Genomic DNA, 22720 nt, shown 5'->3' with positions numbered 1-22720 from the left:
CAACAAGGGAGGTTTGTTTGAGTTGGGCTGCCTTTGAGTCTGGTTCTTGCTCTGTAGCAGTCTAAAACTCCTGGTCTTAAGGGATCATCCCACTTCAGTTTTTTTGGGTTGCTGAGACCATGCAGTGTGTGATATCTTTTTGGGGGATGTTCTAGCTGTCTTATAGTGTCTGATCTTTGTGTGTCTGTATTTCTTATATTGCCTGTAATGTTTGCTCATTTTTCACTCCTTCAGTCATTGTCTTTGTGTTACTGGCATCTTTGCCTGGGTATCACCTGTCCTGTTTGAAAGGATATGTATAGAATGATACTAAGACAGTTTTCTATGAACAGGAATCCTTGGAACCCTGGGGTTTGAACTCAGGACCTCATGCTTGCTAGGCAGGCACTGTACCACCTGAGCCACTCCACCAGCCCTGTTTTGTATTGGGATTTTTTGAGATAGGGTCTCACAAACTATTTGCCTGGACTGGCTTCCAACCACAGTCTTTCTGTTCTCTGTCTCCTGAGTAGCTAGGATTACAGGAGTGAGCCACCCACACTTGACTTTGAATTGATTTGTGTACTGACCAGGTAGGTATCTGTCCCATTGGACTACCAATAATGACATTTTCTCAATCACAAACATCCACCCCTTGGCCTCAGTTTCTCACAAGTCCATGCTCCATTCTTTGCTTCAAGATGGAACAAACTGCTCCATAGTCATCTCTTTTTAGGGTGTTAAATGCCTCCCCTTGCACTCCAAAAAGGCTTTGAGATTCCACCAAGGATCATAGTGGTGAATGAATGGAGAGAGAGAGTGGGAATGTGGGTCTGTGAGTCCTGGAAACTCTGCCACACCTGCTTGTGTAATTCTCAAAACTGGCAGGTCTACTGCTGTCATTGGGTAGAGAGGGGCCGTTCCTCTTATGCGGGTGGAAGATGCTCTCTCTTCTGGACATTGTGGGAACAGCAGGCTCCCAGGAATCTGGTCTCTCAAGCCTGTATATGTGAGACTGTACTGGGAATTACAGAGGAGAGGACATGCCATCCCACTGAGGACTCTAGGACCAGCCACCTGATGACCTGTCTAGCTGGGTTGAAGGGGGTAGTTAGAGTAGAGGGAAGTTTAAGTTGTCCCTAACATCCTACAAACTGTCAGGAGTACTGTCTCTTCTCGAGTTTGCTTCTCAGCCCCTCTGCTGAAGTCTGATTTTCAAGTCCCCTCACTGAGACCACCCCACAAAACAATTCTGGACATGATTCAGGAGGCCAGGAGGGGAACATGTGATTTGTTGCATGGCATGTCTTGAGTTTTGAGGAGGAGCTTGGTGGTGATTAAAGGGCCTCAAAATATTTCCTCTCTGGGGAAGTCACATCTCCTGAGATCCTACCTGTATAAATGTCCCTGTTTTAATAAGGCTACATCCCCACTAAATGGGGTAGAGGAAGCAGCCTGGCAGGAGGGAAGTTTTGTGCTCAAAGTCCTGCAGGCCTGGGTTCCTTTGAGCTCTGCAATTTAGGCAAAGTCTCACCATCTCTGAGCCTCGGTCTGCTTTTCTGCTAAATGGGCACCTTCCCTGCCATTTTTTGGGTCTCTCCACCCAATCCCCAGGGTTCTGGCCCAGCTAGCTGAGGAGAGGGTGGCAGGAAACCGCGGACCTTGTGATGAGGGTTAGCATCTGGTAAAAAGCAGGCACAATTTATGTAGGGGATCCAGCACATAGTAGGATTCTTTATGTAAAAAGGGCAACGCACATTAGGCACACTTTATGTAGAACAGACATTAGACACACTCATTTAGAACAGGTGGTATTCAGTAGGCACACTTGAATTGGAGCAGGCAGCACACAGAAGGCAGGCTTTATGTAGAGTACAAAGCCCTCAGTACATAGTTGCAATTCCTTTGCATGCTTTTTGTGAGGCACACAGTAGGCATGTTTTATGGAGAGGACCCAGCACACAGTAGAAGAACTTTCCCTACCATCTTTTGCACAGAGCACAGTCCTGGCTCATAGCAGCTCCAGTAGTATTTCCTGCACCTTTCCTTCACTCCCTCTTTTTTGGGGGCTTTCTTCTCTATAGAGTCCTCCTCCGTCTCCCTCTAAGGCCCTCATCAGACATCCCATTTCCTACAAAGGAAGACTGAGCCCAGCAGGTCCTGCTTTGCCCAGTCAGAGAAGGATGGGGCCAAATGAGATTCCACTTAGGTCACCTGGCTCCGCCATCCCCCATTGCCCTCTTGCTAGGCAGGCGTTCTAACACTTGAGCCACTCCTTCAACACCCCATTGCCCTCTTGCTCATCTTCTGCTCAGGACTCCTCTGGGCCTCACCACCTTCTTCCTCCCTCTACCTCTCATCTCTACTAGAGGCCAGCCTCCACATGTGCTATTACAGCTGGGCTCTTTATGGTATTTGACCTGGGAAATGCCCTGGAGCCTGGACTCTCTCTTCCTGCAATTCTTGTATCAACCTGAGCCCTGGGCTGCCGAGAGGCAGGACTTGAACTCTTGCTAGGCTGAGCAACTGGTGGACAGAGGCTCAAGTCTCAGAGCCTCCTAATTCTGCAGGAGAAATGGGGGTACCAGGAACTCTCAGCCCAGCTTGGAGAGGATCTCAGGAGATGTTCTGGGTCAAGGCTTGGTCCAGCTCTGGTCTCCTGTCCCTAGAACTCCCATTTCATGCTTTTACCTGCCATCCGTTGGCCTTGGAAGGGCAGTGGTTGCTGTAAACTTGGGGGCTCAGAGTCACCTTTGCCACTGACTTGAACAGAAGGTGCAGAATTCTGAGGTGCTTCCTGCCTGTGCTTGTGGCCCTGATTGGTTCTCCTCTGCAAGGGCTGACCCTGCCCACATGTCCTGGCTGCCTGCCCAGGCAGGAAGGAGGCAGCAGGGCCTGCAGTGTATTGACTAGCCACCTCACATCCTTTCCCCACAGCCTCTGCAGATCAGGGGTCAGAAACAAGGAATTCCCAGAGGAGAAATGAAAAGATTGTGGGGGACAAGCTGATCCTGAGAGAAGGTACTGGTGTGGGGGAGGTGGAGCTGGAACATCCCCACCTAGAATGGGGAGGGCACTGCTCAAAGCTGGAGCCACTCCTGGGAGCCAGCTGGCTCAGAAAACTGGTGGCTCATGGGAAATAGTCCCTGGCAACTTCCCTATGGTTCAGGCAGATCTGGACTTTAATTGATCTCTCTCCTGTTTGTCCTTCTCCTCCTCCTCTGCTTTCTCCTCCTCTTCCTCTATTCCACCTCCTCTTCATATTCCTCTTTCTTCTCACCTCTCACTGCCTCTTCACCTGATTACTCTGGGTCTCCCTTCCACACCCTGCCCTCCCTCCCCTAGAACTAACTCAAATACCCGCCCAGTCTGTGTCCCTGGAGATTCTTGTCCCTGTCTTGGGCCCCAGGTGCTCACTCTGTCCATCTGCTTTGCAGGATGCCTCAGCTGAGCCTGTCCTGGCTGGGACTGGGGCTGGAGGCAGCCTCCCCTTGGCTGCTCCTGCTCCTGGTTGGGGCCTCCTGGCTCCTGGCTCGTGTCCTGACCCAGATCTACGCCTGCTGTGAAAACTCTCGTCGCCTGCAATGTTTCCCTCAGCCCCCCAAACGGAACTGGTTCTTGGGTCACCTGGACATGGTGAGTTGACAACGGGGTGGGTCCAGGGTGTCAGTGATGATGGACTTCTGAGGGGTCAGAGAGTTGTGGGTAGGGTGTGGGCTGGGGTCCTTGTGGTGCCATCCCAGGCCTTTCTCCCATCCCTGTCCTCCTGCCCCTAGTCTATATTGGGTTCATTTCCTTCTTATCTTCCCTACATTGGTGTACCCATGGGGGGACCCCAGGTAGGCTACCCAGAGTGAGGACTCCTGGTGTCCCACAGTCTCTACTGCTGGGCTTCAGGCCTTCTGAGAGGTGCTGTCCAGGGTCTGCTCTCTGCCTGGACCATGTCTTTGTGTCCTCCCATCTCTGGCCCTCTGGTTTTCCACCAGAATGATCTTTGATCTCCCTCCCCCACCACATGCACTCAGGGCACAGCTGGGCCAGAAGAGAGGCATGGCTGTCTCCCTCTTCTCCTTCCTGGCCACCTTCCTCTTATCTTGCTCTTCTCCCCTAAGATGTGCTAGGGAAGCCTGTTGCTCAACCTAGATAAAAGCCAGCCTCTCACACCCTCTCAGAAACTGTCCTTTTTTATACCTTTTCAATTAATTAATATATAATTTATTTTCCATTTTATTAGCATATATTCATAGTAGAGGGGAGAATTTTTGTGACAATTCTGAATAGCTTTCCATTGTGCTTTGGTTAGATTGCTCTCTTCATCTCCCCTCTGCCACCCCTTCCCTGTCCCACTTAACGCAATTACAAGAGGTTTCGTTGTTCTATTTCCTTTAGGGATATATGGCCCATCAACCCTATTCCTTCCTCTTCATCTCCTTTCACCTTCCCACCTTCACACCAGTACCCCCCCACACACACACTGCACAGGACTGTTTTACAGTCCTGTCTTTCATTATTAATTCCAACACCAATGTTCAAAGGGATTTCTCAATGTATCCCAGCTGTGAACATGCTTTACTTTGGTCAGTTCAACCCCCTCTGCTACTCAACCTTATGCCTCCCTCCCACCCCCCATTTTCAACAGCTTTCAATACATATTGGTATGTCCTCTGCCTGCACAGATGTGAGGTATTTCAATATTTTTGACTATTATTCTCTTTCCCTTTCCCTCTTCCCCTGAGTTCCATAGTGTAGTTCTACTGTTGCCAACATATTCTACCTGAGATGTGTGTACAATCATGTTTGCTTTTGTGTATATGTTTATCTTTTGGATATATCTTCCACATATGAGAGAAAACATTCAGGCTTTGTCTTTCTGAACCGGGGTTACTTCACTTAACATCTTGTCCACCAGTTGCATCCATTTACCTTCAAACTGCATGGTTTCATTCTTTTTTGTGGCCAAATAAAACTTTATATATGTAAAGTTTCATACACAGTTTCTTATCCATTAATCACAATAATAAGTTATAGGGTGTCAGAAACCATCCTTGACCTCACACCTTAACCTTGGATTTCGATCTGCTTCCTCTTTGGGTGATGTAGCATCCCTGGTTGCCTTTCTTGCGAAAGGCACAGTTGACTGGAATGTGCACAGGTTCAGTGAGACCAGGCACAGGAACTCTATCTTAGCCTGGTGGGCAGCAGGTGCTTCTGGTGGGAGCTGACCCACTGATGAACAGTAAGGGGTCACCTCTACTCCCTTGGAATCTGGCAAGGCTGTAAGATTCCCTTTTCTAGTCCTTCTCCATAGGAAGGGATGGAGGCTGAGTGAAGTGTCAAGACATGAAAGGAAGTGAGATGAGCTGTAGGGACAGGTCCTGAGGCCACACTGCTGCCCACAAATCCTCCTGTGGTGGTTTTCTCCTGAGGCTGCCTCCAGTGCTGGAAGAATTCCCCCAGTGGAAAAAATCCATCTTCACTAGCCAAGGTGGGCATCTCAGGGTAAGACAGCATGGGTTCTCTGTCAGCCCTGGGATGCACCCTTGGGACTGAATATGGCTCTGAGAGGGAAGGAAAGGAGGAAGCGGAAGCAGAGATTTCCTGCATCCTTGCCTAATCCAGACACATACTGTAGGGGCTGTGTCACCTCCAGAGGCTGGAGGACCTGCTAAAGCTCTTGGGAAAGTATATTAGTCAGGGTTCCCTAGAGAAGCAGAACCAAAAATGACACACACATGTATATACACATGCACACACATATACACACATGCACATACATGCACTTACACACACATGCAAGAGTTGTTATGAATTGCTTAGCTAGGTGACCCATTCTGAGAAATTCTTTGGGAGATGATTTCATTGAGCTAACAGTCAGAGAGTATAGTCATATAAACTTAGCTGCTGTAGCCTGCTGCATACCAGGCTAACTGGTATTACCTGTTGTTCCTTGTATGCAAACCTGCACAGTAAGTTACTGTTGTAGGAAATTGTAACACTATGATATTTGTGTATATAAATGCATCTAATCATATAAAAATATACAGAATTTTTGTTTCTTTAAATTCTCCTTCCTTCCTCCTTCCCTCCCTCCCTCCCCCCTCCCACCCTCCCTTCCTTCCTTCCTTTCTTTTCTTTCTTTCCTTCTTTCTTTCTTGGCAGGATCTCACTTTGTAGTCCAGTCTGGCTTCAAACTCACAATCCTCTGTTTCCATATCCCAAGTTCTGTGATTACAGGTGGGTACCACCATGCCCACCTTAATTAACCGTGTTGTATTCTTATGGGTAAGGTCATATTGTGTGTTGTGTCCTCGACAGAAATTTCATTAAGTAGCGTGACCATATTTGCAGTTATGTACACATGCATATATAAATACATATGCATGTGTACATATGTGTCTGCACAAGACACATAAACATAAATATGGAGAGAGGGGAGGATATATTTTTTATGGACACTGGCTTTTGTAATTATGGAGACAGAGAAGTCCCACAGGATGCCATCTGGAAGCTGGAGGACCAGGGAAGCTGGCGATGCAATGAATTCAGTGTGAGACCAAAGGTCTGACATCTGGGGGAAGGGAGGGGCTGCTGGTGTAAGTCCTGGAGTCCAAAGTCTCAACAACCAGAATTCTGATGTGTGAGGGAAGGAGAAGATGGATGTCTCAACTTGAGAAATGAGAGCCAATTTGTCCCTCCTCTGCCTTTTTGCTTTTTCTGAGTCATCAATGGTCTGGACGATGCCACCTGTGGAGGGTGGGTCTTCCTACTCACTCTACTGATGCAAATGCCCATCTCTTTTGGAAACACAGTCACAGACACCCAGACATCCCAAGGAATGTCCCTTGGCCCAGGCAGGTTGACACCTGAAATAAACATCAGAGGAAGTGACCACTCTTGTTTTGTTTGCAGATCCCTCCCACAGAGCAGGGCATGAAGAAAGTGACTCAGCTGGTGACCACCTATCCCAAGTGCTTTATGATATGGATGGGTCCCATTATCCCTGTCATCACCTTGTGCCACCCTGACACCATCCGACCTATCCTCAGTGCTTCAGGTACCCAAGGGGAGCTGGTGGTGGGCACCATGGTACATCTATTTGCAGTCCCTACCCCACCTTCTGTGTGGCCCCTGCAGTAGCCCGGCTCCTCCTTCTCTCTTCTCTCTCAGTCTTCTCCATCTCTCACCAGCTCTCCTTCCATTTACTCTCCACAGCTGCTCACCTCACATCCATTTGGATCCCACTGTTCTGAGCATGTCAGAGGTCCTAGGAAACCTCAGTCCAAGGCCCTGTTCTGGAGGAACCCCCAATATTGAGGATGTAGATCAAGACAGACACATCCCCAACCTCATGCATGGAGGAATGAGTTGAGGAACACGGGCTGTGTTAGCTCAGTGGAGAAGAAATGTTTCTACGAGATCAGACATGAGCAGAATTCAAAGGGTGGAGGACAGGGGAAGACAGAAGCAGGGTCATCTGGAACGATGACTGAGACTGTTTAAAGCAGGAGCAGGGGTATCCTCAGTACCCAAGGCTCTGCCATGATTGCATCACTCATGCTCATCCCAAGCCCAGAGCAATGAGAGGGGATCTGGGTAGCTATTCCTTTCTTTCTTTTTTGTAGTACTAGAGTTTTGAACTCAGGGCCTCATGATTTCTAGGCATCTTTGGGGACATGTGATGCTGATGGGAGGGACCCTGGCATGTGGTCATCCACCTCTTTCACCCTTGGTCCATCACACCTGAGCTCTTCACTCAAGATGGGCACAGCAATTGCTCCAGCTGTCCACTCTTGAGGTCACTGAGCTGCCTCCAGCTGGTCAGGTGACCTGACGGCAGGCAGGAGGGTTGTGGAAGTGATGCTCCTACCTCTGTCTCACCTGTGGCCATGTCTGTTTGTGTCTCAAACATTCCATGTGATGTCTTCTGAGGACCATACCTGCAGTAGGCCACATCTTGTCATATTTACAGTTGCAACTCTGTCCTGGTTACACATGGTATATTTTGTACCTGGTTACAGAAGGTGAACACCTGGGCTCATATGAAGAAGGTCATGTGTGCAGATCATTTTCCAGCTTGGACATCTGGGGCATGTCCAGTTTTGTCTGGTTCTTGTCTCATGATCAGTTTGTGACTGTCTTTTTCTCTGGTGGTCATATCTGGGTCCTACTTGAATCTTGCCTAAGATCTGGGACCTAGAGATTCTCTGAATATGACTGAGATTTTATTTGAGTCTTGTTTGAGGCTGGAATTAAATACATATAGGTGACATCAGTGGCCACATGGTGTTGCATCTGGGACACACCTGGAAAATGAGTGGCACCATGTTTTTTGAAGCAGGGTCTCATTATGTAGCCCAGGCTGACCTCAAACTGGAGGTCCTCCTACCTTAGCCTCCTGAGTGCTAGACTTATAGACATATAGCACCAGACCTAGTGAATAAAACTATTTTTACATCCTATCTGGGCCCTGTGTGTAGGGCATGCTGACATCTGTCAGCCTACCTCTGTACTGTTTCATAGTACATGGTGGATTGTCAGGACAGGTCATGTTTGCCGTGGCCACCTCTTGACATGGCAACTCATAGGTGTCCATGTCACATGTCCCAGGTGTATTTCAGGAGATGTCAGAGAGTGCTGGACTGGATAGGGTGTCCTAGGTCTCTGTAAAGGTCTGTAAGTGTGGTGCTGTGCTTGGTGGAGCAAACCATGTGGACCATGTGGGAGCCAGGTCAAGGCATGGTGATGCATGTTGTGCTATGTCAGGCTGTTTCTTGACTCTACTTGGTGCTACAGCCTGACTCGCTTTCCCCTGGACTCACTGTTCTTCCCTGTGCCTTTGTTCCCCTTCTTCCTATGCTGGGCTTGGAGGGAGAAGTGCAGAGCCCCAGTGCACAGCCCCTACCCTTATTCCTTTCATGGCCCCTGATAGCTCTCCTTCACATCAGTTGCTGTGGCACCCAAGGACATGATGTTCTACAGCTTCTTGAAACCCTGGCTGGGTGAGTAATGCAGGTGAAAGGGGTGGGGACAGCCTTGGGGTCAGGGGAAGGTGTTGTCTTGCCTAATGCCCATGGCTGCCCTACAAGGAGATGGGCTCTTGCTGAGCACCAGTGACAAGTGGAGCTGTCACCGTCGCTTGCTGACACCAGCCTTCCACTTCAACATCTTGAAGCCCTATGTGAAGATTTTCAACGACAGCACAAATGTCATGCATGTGAGTCCCTTGAACTCAGGGCCCAGCTGAAGCTTGGTGGGGCAAAGAGACCACAGAGAGTTCATCTACAGTTTTGGATCAAATGGGTTACTTTAAGACCATGTTGTTTCTCTATGAGCCCCAGTTTTCTCATTTATAAAGTGGGAATGAAAATCTCTAACTGAAAGTTGGTCCTAATTAGACATTGGAATCATGTCTCTGGCACAAGTATGTTCTCAGGAGTTAGTATCTACATTTCTCTCACAGAGCCTTGTAAACTGAACTCAGTGGTGATGAAGGTTGCATAGAAACTATCTTTGAGGAACAAGACACTTCCAAACTCATTGCATTGACGGTTTAAGGGCTGATGATTGCTGACAAGATTGTAGGTCCATTGACTGGTTCTTTTGGACCTCTGGGATGAGCTCACTCATGGGATATGAGGAGCTGTGGGTCATGTGGGTAGCTTGGCTGATCCTGGCTCAGTTCTCTCACATACTTTGGGCTTGGCCAACTTCCGGCTAATTTAGATTGACCTCAGATGGAATAAATTTATTAGTACCCCTATAACTCTCCCTTAAGAAGGCATTCTCTGGTCATTCACATGGCAGAGAGAGGGCCCTGTGGGAGGGAGAGGAGGCTGAAATGCCTCTTGAATATTATGTGTAATTGTTATGGCCTCATCAATTTCCCCACATTGTGTTGGCCAAAGTTTGAAGTTCAGCAAAGAATCAAATTGGGGGAAGAGGCTAAAATGGGCTCAAATTCTTAATTGTAGGTATTGAAAATCACCTTGCACAGGGTGTGGGTATAGGATGAAGATAAGAATTCTGGATGAAGATTTTTTTTCCTAATGCAAAATGATTAAATGAATGCTTTCTCATTAAATGAGAATGGGACAGAAGCTTAGGGGTGTCAATTACACATGGCACAGAAAGGAATATATAAATATTGTTGGTTTTCATCCTTTCTTCATATCACACAAACACAATAGGGTTGACATGCTGGACTTCAGTTGGTGCCTGCTGATGTCTCTTTATGCATTACAGGGAATAGTCTTAGGTTTAGGGAATTTGTTTTTACATCAAGCAAAGTAAGCATGATGTTTGTCAGAGGTAACCAATTCTTCCTCTCTCACCTTTATTCTCTGAAAACACAACTCTGAGAAATGGCCCAGTTAAGTTAAGGGTCATGAATTTTTTGGTATGCTCAGAGCATGTATGGGATGTTTTGAATCAATTTAATATAATGAAAATGAGGACAACTAACATGGATTGAGCAGTCAACACATGCCAGAAAAGATGCCATGTGCCAATTCCATAGTCTATGCTGTTCAATATAATTTTCACAATCCCTCAGAAGTTATGTTTTTTACCCCATTATGGATGGTGAACCTGAGATCCTTGCCCATGTTTTTGCACCTAGTAAGCAAGGTAGGAATGGCAGAGCAAGGGTTTCATTCTGCTTTATCTGAAACTAAAGGAGATCAACTTACTTGTTGCTGAAGACTTGACTGGTGGGACATGGGGGAAGGCAAAGAGCTGACAGAGTGCCAATAGGGCATGGGAGACAGAGCTGTGACTCTAATGTAGGACTCATGTCTCCCAGCCTTGGGTTTTCATCTGCTATAGTAACAGCTTCCACTCCCTCCCAAGCCTGATTATGCTTAGGGTCAGGTATCTGGGGCAGAGGACAAGGAGATACCAGGAGGCTGGTTCTGGGCATTCTATCCTGGTTGTTGGGGTTGGAGAGAGGCTCAGAGGCCAAGACCTAGACCCAATCCTTCTCTGGCCAGGCCAAGTGGCAGCGTCTGATCTCAGAGGGCAAAAACCGTCTGGACATGTTTGAACATATCAGCCTCATGACCTTGGACAGTCTCCAGAAATGCATCTTCGGCTTCGAAAGTAACTGTCAGGAGTGAGTTCTTGCCCTCAAATTGAGAACCTGGGCCATGGACCAATAGGAGGAGGTGAGGGAAAGAGGTCTGGCCCAAGGGATCTGAGTGATTTCCTGGAGGAGGTGAGTTGGAACTTGCCTTGAAAGACAGGGAAGGGTAGAGTGAGAGTGGTCCTTCTAGGTAGGTGGAATCATTTGAGTAAAAGTATGGGGGCACAAATGAGCCAATGATGTGTGAAAGGCATTAATGAGGCACCTTGGAAATGAGCTTGGTGGGGTAGGCATTCACTGTTTTCAGGACATTGAAAACCAGGCAAAGTGTAAACTTCTCATTGAGGTTTTCAGGGAACTCTTGAAGTGTTTGAACTTTTGTTAGTCAGTTTCCCTTACCATGTTAAAAAATACCCAATATAATCAACTTAAAAAGATGAAAGGGTTTTTTTAGCTCATAGTTTAGTTTTGGAGGCTTCAGTCTATGGTCTGTTAAATCTGTTGCTTTTGGACCCATGGCAAGGAGAGAGAGAGAGAGAGGAGAGAAGAGAAAGGGTCTAGGGTCTCAATATCAAGAGGTGGTCAGGACTGGATGCTCAGTAGGAGAGGAGTCTGATGTACACCCTGTACTCTTGAAGGAACCATCTGTTTCTAGATGCTCCTTCTCCTTATCGGAGGTGGCTCCCAGCTGCTCTGTGAGATCTCCTTGGGCTTCAGGGATGTTAAATGGTTGCCACCTTTTATGTCCTCGTCCTGCAGGAAGCCCAGTGAATACATTGCCACCATCTTGGATCTCAGTGCCCTAGTGACAAGAAGGGGCCACAACTTGCTTATGTATATGGACTTCCTGTACCACCTCACCCCTGATGGGCAGCACTTCCGCAAAGCCTGTCGCCTGGTGCATGACTTCACAGGCGCTGTCATCCAGGAGCGACGCCAAACTCTCCCAGATCAGGATGTTGATGACTTCCTCCTGGCCAAGGCCAAGTCCAAGACATTGGACTTCATTGATGTGCTGCTACTGACCAAGGTGGGCCTCTCCAGAGATAGAATGGATTTTGAGGTCGAATGTCAAGTCAGATAGCTTGGGCTTGATACAAAGGGCTCTGAGGCAACATGGAAGATGCTAAAGAAAGGTGAGACATTCCAGTGATAGATTTTAGTTGTGACTCTGGAATACAGAGCACAGGGACTGGTAAGTCTGAAACTCTGAAGAGCCTGAGAAGTCACTCTGTTTACAAGTTATAAGTTAGTACATGGCAGTTTATATGGATCAACATGTATGTTAAAAGCTGACCAAACTCCATAATCTCCATAAACTCCATAGCAACCTTCTGGCTACTCACAGTAATAATAGCACCCAGGGTAGGATTGTAGCAATGTCTTCCTATTCCCAACTCCCCATTCTCCAGGAAATGCCATGTTTTTTCTTGTAGGTGCAGCAGGGTTTACTCTACAGAAGTAACACCTGCACATTATAAGTCTTGGAGCTTATATAGAAAAGCTGGCATATCTGTGTCTTCTTGCCTCCAGGGAGAGAAACAGAGGGAGAGAGAGAGAGAGAGGAAAATGGAGAGGGATAGAAGAGGGAGACAGGGGATTTTGTTCTGGAGTGTAAACAAGTTCTCTCCAGTGCAAAGGTAAAGTCTGTTTGCAAAGCAAATGCCTTCAGATGAGATAAGGGAGATTCTCTGTATTGAGCACTTGAGAATGTGAGCCAATATCTTGGAGAAATGATTAATCTTATCTTCCAAGAGAAATTGCCCTTTAGTCATCCTGTAACTCTGGTTGCCAGTAACTTCCACATCAGGAATCCCTCACCTGTAGAAACACGACCATTTTCAAGGGTCACTGACTTCTACAACAAGGGACAAAACAGGAGGGAAGTCAGCCAGGTGACGATGACTGTGGGGTAGCGTCTCTGATTATGGTGACTAGAAAAGGTGGAAAGAAATGGGAGGTTTATGTTTCTGTTTGGAAGGTGGATCATCAGAGATTTTCTCAGGTTATATCAAGAGTCTTGCCTTCTCTCCAGGATGAAGATGGGAAGATGCTGTCAGATGAGGACATACGAGCAGAGGCTGACACCTTCATGTTTGAGGGTGAGGGTCCAAGTGTTGGACTAGAGAGGCAAATAGGTCTCTCCATCTCAGGGACTAGATGACTCCATTCTGTCTATGATCTCCTTTCCCCCTACTGCCTATGGGCTTCAATACCTGGGTGCTGAGCAGGGCTGACACCCATGCTTGCCTGGCTGCCCCTCAGGCCATGACACCACAGCCAGTGGTCTCTCCTGGGTCCTATACAACCTGGCAAAACACCCAGAATACCAGGAGCGCTGCCGACAGGAGGTGAGGGAGCTCCTGAGGGACCGGGACCCTAAAGACATCGAATGGTGAGTGCAGGTCCTGGCCGCCTGTTCCCTACCCCTCTCATTGACTCTGCTCCCAGGTGGGAAAGAAAAGCTGTTTTTGTAAAGTTTTCCTTTATTGTTTGGTGGCAATAGGAATGAAGTTCAGAGGCAGGCCCCGGTTACCAGGCTGACCAGCAAGGGGGGTGTTGTAGACTTTGGGACAGAAAGAGAATTAGTGACAAGATGACAATATGAGGGCAGATAATGCCACTTTGCATGTGCTCAATATATGAACTCCCCTTCTTCTCCAATCCTCTTCTCTCAAAGATCATTTTATCAAACACCTTTTCCTGGGAATGTTTTATTTTCCTCCTGAAACTGAGTTCCTACCCTAGTCGATGCACAGGGGACACCAGGGAGTAAAAATCTTGTTTCTGTGGTCCTGATCCTACATCAGCCAGCCAGCCAGCCAAGCCTCATCCAGCAAATACTTCCACAGTGCCCTCTGATTCCCAATTCAGTGCCCAACCCCATTCTGTGCTCTAGAGGCCTGGGAACGACCCAGCCCAGGGACCTGCCTTCCAGGAACTCCCAATTAAGGGGAAGAACAGTCTCAGGTTGGGCCACTAAAAGGACACTTTCTATTTTCTGCTTTTCTAATTTGCACGTATTTTATCCATCTGAGGCTTATTTTAGTAGAGGGACAAGTGCGTTCATTGGGCAACATAGGGGCCAGTAGCCTGTGCTTTTCTCCTTTGATAATTGTTAAGGTGCTGGATTTCCTTAGGGACGACCTGGCCCAGTTGCCATTCCTGACCATGTGCATCAAGGAGAGTCTGCGCCTGCATCCACCGGTTGTATTCATCACCCGCCGCTGCACACAGGACGTGATGCTCCCAGATGGCGCGGTCATCCCCAAAGGTACCACAGCCTCGGAGTGGGGGCCCTCCAGTGGAGCAAGTGAATTTCATCAGGCAGTCAGGCCTTGTCTTGCCATTCCCGTTCTCTCCCACAGGTGTTACCTGTGCCATCAGTATTTTTGGGACCCATCACAACCCAGCAGTGTGGCCAGATCCTGAGGTGCTTCCTATCTCCCCTCCGAAATTGTGGTTCAGCCCCTGAGATCTAAGAAAGAGGGCAGATTTTGAAAATCAGACCTCATCTTCCCCCAGCATAAGCACACTTATCTCCCTGGCTGTGCTGGAGACCCCACCCTGCAGCCTTGTCCCTTTTTCTCCTGCAGGTCTATGACCCCTTCCGCTTCGACCCAGAAAACATCAAGGACAGGTCACCTTTGGCTTTTATTCCCTTCTCGGCGGGGCCCAGGTGAGACCAGGGGGATGTGGTGGGGTTGTGGTGATGGGGCGGGGGTCTGGGGTGACAGTGGATCATGGGTGGTGGGCGTTGGAATGGTCAGAGTCCCAGGTGTCCTATACTCCCCACCTGTGCGGGTCTCGTGGAAAAGTTTGGAGGATGAGGCCAGGTAGGACCAGAGCGGCTTGTGGGGCGCTCAGAGCTCCTCCCTGCCTGCTGCTCTGAATTGGAGTCTGGGGTCTGCGCCATGCTTGATGACATAGAAGCCCACACGGGGTCCCAGCACGTTAGGCCTTCCCAGCCCTCCGGCTGGCCAGGTGGGGCGGGGTCCCCGGATAGGGTCGGTGCCTTGGGGCCCCGTGTGGGGTACCTGGCAGTCATCATCCCCACCCGCCCTTAGGAACTGCATCGGACAGACGTTCGCCATGAGCGAGATGAAGGTGGCGCTGGCGCTGACGCTGCTGCGCTTCCGCGTGCTGCCCGACCACGCGGAGCCGCGCAGGAAGCCTGAGCTGATCCTGCGCGCAGAGGGCGGGCTGTGGCTGCGGGTGGAGCCGCTGCGCGCGGGCGCTCGGTGACCACAGCCTGCGGGACCTCACCGTGGGCACCCACCCACCATGCAGCTTCCCAGGGATAATAGTGCACTCTCACCTGTGCCTGCCCTGGGACCCTGACTCCACCCACCCACCCACCATGCAGATTCCCTGGGATAAGACAGTGCTGTCACCTGTGTCTGCCCTCGGACCTCAAACCCCACCTACCCTCCATGCAGATTCCCAGGAATAAAACTGTCACCTATGTGTGTCTGCCCTGGGACCCTTGACTGTACCCAACCACCAATCATGCAGAATCTTTTTAATAAAACTGTGGTGTCACCTGTGTCTTCCCTGGGACCCCTGACTGTAGGTACTCCCTGCCATTGAGATTGCCAGGGATAAGATTGTGCTGTCACCTGTGTCTGTTTTGGGACCCCCTGATCCCACCCACCCACCATGCAGATTTCCAGGGATAAGACTGTGTGGTCACCTGTGTTTCCTTATGATACCTACCCACCATGTAGATTTCTAGAAATAAAACTGTGTCTGAGCCTGACTGAGCACCAACGTTGGCGCTGGGGGACTGCTGGGATCCTAGATTTAGTGGAGACGAAGGGAGCCAAGACTGGTATCTCTGAGCCCAAGAGCCTGACTGCTTCTAGCTAACAACAAGGCCACCATGCTGTTTGTGCATTTCTCCCCACTCCCTTCAAAGCTTGGAGTTAATATCTTGGCAATAGGGAACCATGGGACATGTTTGTCCAGAGAGGGACCAGGATTAGGGGTGGGGCTGAGATTTTGTGTCACAGAGCCAAACCCTGAGTCGCACTATGTTTTTCCCCACTCTAACCTCCAATCAGATCTCCTAATATACCCTTCTTTTCTCACCTCACCATTCCTTCACCATTTTTGTTGTTACCAAATTAAATTTGTCCTTGCTTTTGAATTGGAGTCTTGCTATTTAGCCCAAGCAGTCTCAAAATCCTGGGCTTCAGTTTTCTGGGTTGCTGAGACCACACATTGTATAACATCTTTTGGGGGCAGCCTTGGGTGTTTTATATTGTGTCTGATCTTTGCAGTATCTGTATTTCTTATTTGCCTGCCACGTTTGCTCATTTTTCACTCATACATTCATTCTCTGTGTCACTGGTGTCTTTGCCTGGATATCATCTTTCCTGTTTGAATGAATATTCGTAGAATATTCATTCCTGTAGAACAGTTCCTGTAGAGAGGAGTCCTTAGAACCTTGCTGATGGAAGGTTATGTTAAATGTATTTTCCGAGCTGGCAGTGTTTTTCTGGAAGGTAGATGGGTTAAGTGACTGTGTCTTGTCCAATGTGCAGAAAACAAACATTGCATGATGATTTTGTTAGCCTTCTTGAATCAGACACTGGGCCACTCTTTCTGTTCAGCCTTTTCCATTCTTCCTTCCTAGAACTTGCATATTGATGATGTTGCTGGAACTTCATCTTGGACCTTGAGGACAAGAATTGCTCTTTATGGGTGATAGGGCAGATAGCCAGAAACAGTGGGGTCAGAGTGCACTGGAGCTGTGCTATGGTCTGAAAGTTGTTTCACAACCCCAGTTCACACTCTGAAATGTCCCCAGTACAGTGTCATTAAGAGGTGGACTTTGGGGAATTGATTTGGTCCCTCAGGTAAGAGGTTTGTGCCCTTTTATGAAAGAGGTCAGTGTCTGTTTCCCTTCCCCTTCTGCTATGTGAGGACATCGAGGAGGCACCATCTCTGAGGAACAGACTTCCACCAGACATCAAATCTGCCAGTACCTTGGCCTTTCCAGCATGCAGAACTTCGAGCACAAACAATCTGTTCTTTCTAAGTGGCCCAATCTGAGATATTTGTTACACCAACCCAAATGGACTAAGACAATGCACACCAGCTTGGAGTTGTCCTGTCCAGGTCAGAATCCCAGTTGGCAACTTCTTAGCTGTTTATCTCGGGAGACTCTTTTTATCACATTCAACCTCAATTTCATACTGTCTAATCCTACTCCCCTCTTTAGGATGTTTTGAATATTGAGCAAGCCCTTAAATACAACATAGGTGAGCCAATATCCATTAATTATTCATGTTTATAAAAATCAATTTCCTCCCTTTTCCCTTCCATTTGCATCACATTTTAAATTTTGAAATATTTTAAAATTTCACAAGACAATTTTAAGTTTTAGAGACCTTGGCAACCTTCTGTTGAAGAGGATTTCTTAGAATGTTCAGTAAATTTAAAATATGCACAGTCACTCCTTAGAAATTAGAAGCTTGTCTGAAGCTGGTCTGACTTTAGAACTGAAAAAAATTGAAATACAACGAGTTCCTCATTCTCACCTAGATGTTCCAGGGAGTGGAACTAACCTGGGTTTTCACTACTAAGAATTAGGTGATGGAGTGACTATCCTGGCTTGGGTAGCAGGGCTCCTGTGACCTCTTCAGTACCACGGACAGAAGCTGCCTGAACTTTCCTCAATAGGGGTCTCTGTCAGGGCACAGAATCCAAGACCTGAGCGTCTTTGAGGAGGCTCCAGATTCAGGACCTGGGATGATTACCAGCGGTAGAATAAGAAAGGAACACTGCAGGCCTGGGGATGTAACCCAGTGATAGACCTTTGCCTAACAGGCTCAAGGCCCTGGTTTCATCCCCGGCAGTACAGTTAAATAAACATACAAAATACTTGCAAAAGTAGATGAATAAACATTTAGTAATGTCTAAGCTGAAAGTCACATTTGTTTTTCTCTGCCTCTAGTTTTCTTACTTCAAATGATTTTCTTATTCAAAGACACATTCACAGAAGAAACTAGAAGTAACAAAGTAAGGGAAAAAATCATCTATAGTCTCAATGTGTTAATAATCACTGTTACTGTTTTCTCATACATATTTATACGTCATTATTTTACATGTAAATTTTTATTTAGAACTAAATGTATTGCTTTTACATGCAAGTTTCTGTTTAGGGATCTTATTTTACTGGCTATAAGCACACAAAAAGCTGCTGGCTGCTAGAGATCATTCATCATTAACTTGATGCAAATCAATACAGTGATCTGAAGCCACTTTACCTCCACTAAAGTGGTTAAAATTATGGGCGTGTTGGCTCATGCCTGCAATCTCACAGGTTGAGACACTCATGAGCAAAGTTAACACGAGACTATCTGAAAAAACAAGGTAAAAGCAAAGGACTAGGGTCATGGCTCGAGGTAGAGCACCTGCCTACCAAGAAAAAGGCTCCGAGTTCAATCCCCAGTACCACAAAAAAAGTAAGAAAGAAAGAGGGCTGGTGGAGGGACTCAAGTGATAGAGATCCTGCCTAGCAAGTGTGAGGCCCAGAGTTCAAACCCCAGTACTGAAAAAAAGGAATGTAAAAAGAGGAAGTAACAAGTGTTGGTGAGGATGTGGTATGTATTCAACACAAACGAAAACCGGGTTTGAATATCAACTTGCACACAAATGTTCATGGAAGCCTGTTCACAATTGCATTTACAGGTTAATGATTAAGTGAATGTGGTGTATCCACATTTCAATGCAATAGAATATACATCAGCCATAAAAAGGAATGAAATACTGATACATGCTACACCATGGCTGAACTGTGACGACATTACACTCTGTGAAAGAAGCTGGACCTAAAATGTCACATGTTGTATGGTTCGTATGTGAAACGTTTAGAAGAGGTAAATCCATAGAGACAGAAAGCAGACTGGTGGTTGCTAAGGGTTGTGGGAGGTGAGAATGAAAGGAGTCCGGCTTAATGGGTGTGGGGTTTCCTCATGGGATGATGAAAATGACCTGGGGCCAAATAGAAGTGAAGATTGCACAACACAGTGACAAGATGAATGCCACTGAATTGTGCATGGCTGCAGAGGTGACTTTTCAATTCTGTGATTTTTATGTGTATTTTATCATATCTATGTCTGGGTAATCATGGGTCTTCACATAATAATATATTTTAAGCAACTTTCCATGGTGTTAAATCATCTTAGGAAATACCATTTGGTGATCTTTAAAATCATTCTTGAGTATTTAAGCCATGCTTTATTTTAGGGTATTTTTTAGGGGGGATTGCTTGTTTTTTTGAGACAGCATCTCACTATATAGATCTGGTTGGCCTGAAAATTCAGATCCTCCTGCCTCAGCCTCCTAAGTGCTGAGATTACAGACATGCCCTCCCACGCCAGGATCTATCTTTTAATGTGAATTTGTTGGAAAATAAAAATGTTTGATCTCATTTTCCATGAATTCTCTTATGCACATTGATGGCTTAAGATATCATTGTCAATTAAGATTGAGGTACTGTTCATCAAATAACTTTTTCTGTTGGTTCTGGAGTTTGAACTCAGGGTCTTAGGCATCTAGCACTCTATCACTTGAGCCATGCCTCCTGCCTAATCTTCTTCAAATAACATTTGAAGTAGAAATTTCATTTTTATAGCAAGAGATAAACATATATTCATGTAGGATTTGGGTGCAATTAGACAGCTTTCCTAGAACAAATTTGGCCTGACAACTCCACAGACACTGACTTTTAGGTTTCATTAACAGGAGTAGACAACTAAGAATGGAGAAGGCAACACTGCAGTTTCTCAGGTATATGTGCTGATTTCATCCAAACATTGACCTTATAAGTTGTAGAGATTAACTTGCTTGCTCAAAGTCACTTAGTCAGTGAGTGGTGGATGAGGTTGAATTTGGTCAGGTTGGCTTCAGAGGTTGCCCCTTAACCTATGAAGAAGTGATTTCACAGTGGCTTTGAGATCCAGGCACATCAGATCACCTGGGGCCACTCATACTTAGTGGTGGGACTCCTTGACAAATATATCTCCAATTTTTAAATACAGTATATTCTGACAGAAAAGCATTCACTCCTAAAATATAACATACATAGTGAAAATATTGCTCCTTCACCTGCCCAATCTTCACCTTTAAGGAAACACTTTTTTTTGCATACTCTTTCGAAATATACCTAGTTGAAAAAAATATATAACTATAGCCACTCAATGATCACCTTAAAATTACAAGTAAATTTTCAGGAGTATAATATGCATATTTGATGTACAGTTCTGAGTTTATAATACATAGAATTATGTAACCACCACAACTATAGTCACCCTGGCACTCATAAATTTCCTTCCACCTCTAACCTGTGGAAACCACTGACCTACCCTCTATGTCTAAGGTTATGCTTTTTTTCCTGTGTTTGGATAAGTGGTTTGAACTGTGTGTAGCCTTGGAGTCTGGCTGTTTCATTAGCATACTGCATTAGAAATTGATCCATGTTGTATGTATCAAGATTTTGTTTCCTTTGATTGCTAAGTAGTTTCCATTACATGGATGGACCACATCTTAACGAGATTGAGCTTCCTATTCATGAACATTGTATATGTTCCCACTTCTTTGAGTCTTCTTGGATTTCTTTCAACAGTGTGATAAAGTTCTCATCATAGAGATTCTGCTCATACTTTGATAGATTTACACCTGAACACATTCCTACTGGAGCACATTATTGTAAAAATTTACTTTCTAATTGTTTGTGTTTTCCACAGCAGGAGTTGACAAATTTTTTTCTTGAAAAGGCCATATAGTAAATGTTTTAGGCCTTGCGTGGTCCACTTGGTTTCTCCTCCTTAAACCTTTTTAAATTTAGAAACCATTCTTGGGTCATAGTCCACACAGAAAGATCCACAGCTCAGATTTGGTCCATAGAGCAAAGTCTGCTGATTCTTGGGATATGGAAAATGAATTGATTTTTGTGTACTGACCAGATAGCATTCCCATTGGAGTACAAATAATGACATTTCCTCAGTCCCAGCAATCCTTCCCTTGGCCTCTCTTTCTCACCAGCTGACGCTCCATTCTTTGTGATGCAGAAAACAGCTGCTCAGAGTCAACTATACTTGTGTGTTCAATGTCTCCCCTCCCACTCCAAACTCCAGGCTTTAAGATTGAACCAAGGATCACAATGGTGAATGAATGGAGAGAGTGGGAAGTGTGGGTCTGTGCAGCTTGGAGACTCTGCCACAGCCACCAGTGTAATTCTCAAAACACCCATACCTGGTGCTGTTCCCATCCTGAGCACAGAGGAGGCTCCCTGTGCTGGATAGTGTGGGGACAGCAGGGTCCCAGGAGTCTGCTTCAATGTGTGTGTGAGAGACTTTGGATGTGTCTCTGTGTAAGTGTGTGTGTGACTGTGTACATTCGTGCATTTACATGTGGGTCATATGTGAATAGGTGATTGCACACATTCTGGTGACTGTGTATGCATTTTCACACTATGTGAGTGTCTGGGTATGCACGTGTGTGTGTGTGTGTGTGTGTGTGTGTGTGTGTGTGTGTGTGTTGTTCTCACTTAGCATCTGTAATTCTTACACCAGGCTGTGCTCATGGATGGAGCCACTATGTTTGTACCCTGTCTGTGTCCCCAGGCCTGACCGCTGCAGTGCAGGTGCCACATTCTAGAGAAACAGTGTCCTTTGAAGAAGCCCTGGCACTGAGCGGTGGCTGTGGATGGATAAGTGTCACCCTGTGAAGAATGACCCTGAGGTGCCTGTGCAGTGCTATCTGTCTCCCAGAGCCCCCAGCAGGACTGAGCTCTGCTGAACCACAGTGCAAACTTCCTTCATCAAGCCCCCTTTCACTTCTGCCTCTTCTTCCATCCTCACTCCCCACCTTCCTGCTGGTGTTTCCTGGGACCACCTCCTATCCAAAGACACAGCTGGCTGTTGAGTTCCTTTCTTATGGTCATCTTCAAATAAAATATTGCATTTGACTCCTTACATCAGAATCTGCTTCTGGAGAAACCAATTTAAGACACAAAGGTTAGTTGTCTTCTCCAATTCCTATAGGCCTATTCTTGGGACCTTATTATCTAGGAGGAATGTGAGGCTCAGACAGGGTGAGTCACTTGTTCAAGGTCACAAAAGTTGTGAGTGGCAGAGCTTGGGTTTGACAATGGGCTGCTGACCTGCCAGGTCTTTTCTACTTTCCTAAAAACCTGCTAAAGGCCATGAAATGAATGAGGGATGGTTACAGCCAGCAACTTCCCTGTTGGGTGCACCAAAAGCACCCCGGCAGGTGCCTATGTCTTCATTCTACCACAACAGTAAAAATGGAAAACACAGGTGTGGTGCTGACCGCAGGTTGTCAGCTCTTTGTTAATTTTCATTTATCTCACAACAACCTTGCTATTATTACTCCTGATCCATGGACAAGAAAACAGGTACAGTGGGCCAAAGAGATATGCTCAGAGCCTCCCAGTGTATATATTAGATGTTTTCTCAACCACAATGCTTGAGGCTTCATGTTTGTGCCACATATATGTGCCAGGCATGACCCTAAGCAGTTTTGTGTGTGTGTGTGTGTGTGTGTGTGTGTGTGAGACCGAGGTTTGAACTAGGGACTTGTGTTTGCTAGGCAGGTGCTCTTACTGCTTGGGCCACTCCGACAGTTTCT

At 46.6% G+C, this 22720-nt stretch overlaps 1 protein-coding gene across 6 annotated transcripts; it reads left to right on the top strand.

Moving 5' to 3' along the window:
* The first annotated feature begins 2857 nt into the window (after positions 1–2857).
* Positions 2858–15818, top strand: LOC109687419 (cytochrome P450 4F3-like). Of its 6 annotated transcripts, XM_074053847.1 has the most exons (13): positions 2858–3000; positions 3417–3615; positions 6889–7033; positions 8925–8978; positions 9066–9193; positions 10968–11089; positions 11819–12089; positions 13095–13161; positions 13325–13454; positions 14200–14333; positions 14428–14492; positions 14656–14738; positions 15127–15818. In XM_074053847.1, the coding sequence occupies exons 2-13, from the start codon at positions 3418–3420 to the stop codon at positions 15302–15304; spliced, it is 1575 nt and encodes a 524-aa protein (XP_073909948.1). In that variant the 5' UTR covers positions 2858–3000; position 3417; the 3' UTR covers positions 15305–15818. The 6 variants fall into 6 exon arrangements, 5 of the variants coding, with proteins under 5 accessions (XP_073909948.1, XP_073909951.1, XP_020020893.1 ...); XM_020165304.2 differs by lacking the exon at positions 2858–3000 and having other exon boundaries at positions 3197–3615; XR_012441297.1 differs by lacking the exons at positions 2858–3000; positions 14428–14492 and having other exon boundaries at positions 3196–3615; positions 15127–15192.
* The last annotated feature ends 6902 nt before the right edge of the window (positions 15819–22720 follow it).

Source organism: Castor canadensis, chromosome 14 (genome assembly GCF_047511655.1).
Source record: "Castor canadensis chromosome 14, mCasCan1.hap1v2, whole genome shotgun sequence".
Taxonomy (NCBI): Eukaryota; Metazoa; Chordata; class Mammalia; order Rodentia; family Castoridae; genus Castor; species Castor canadensis.
Note: the sequence above shows the minus strand (reverse complement) of the source record. Positions and strands in the feature narration are given on the sequence as shown.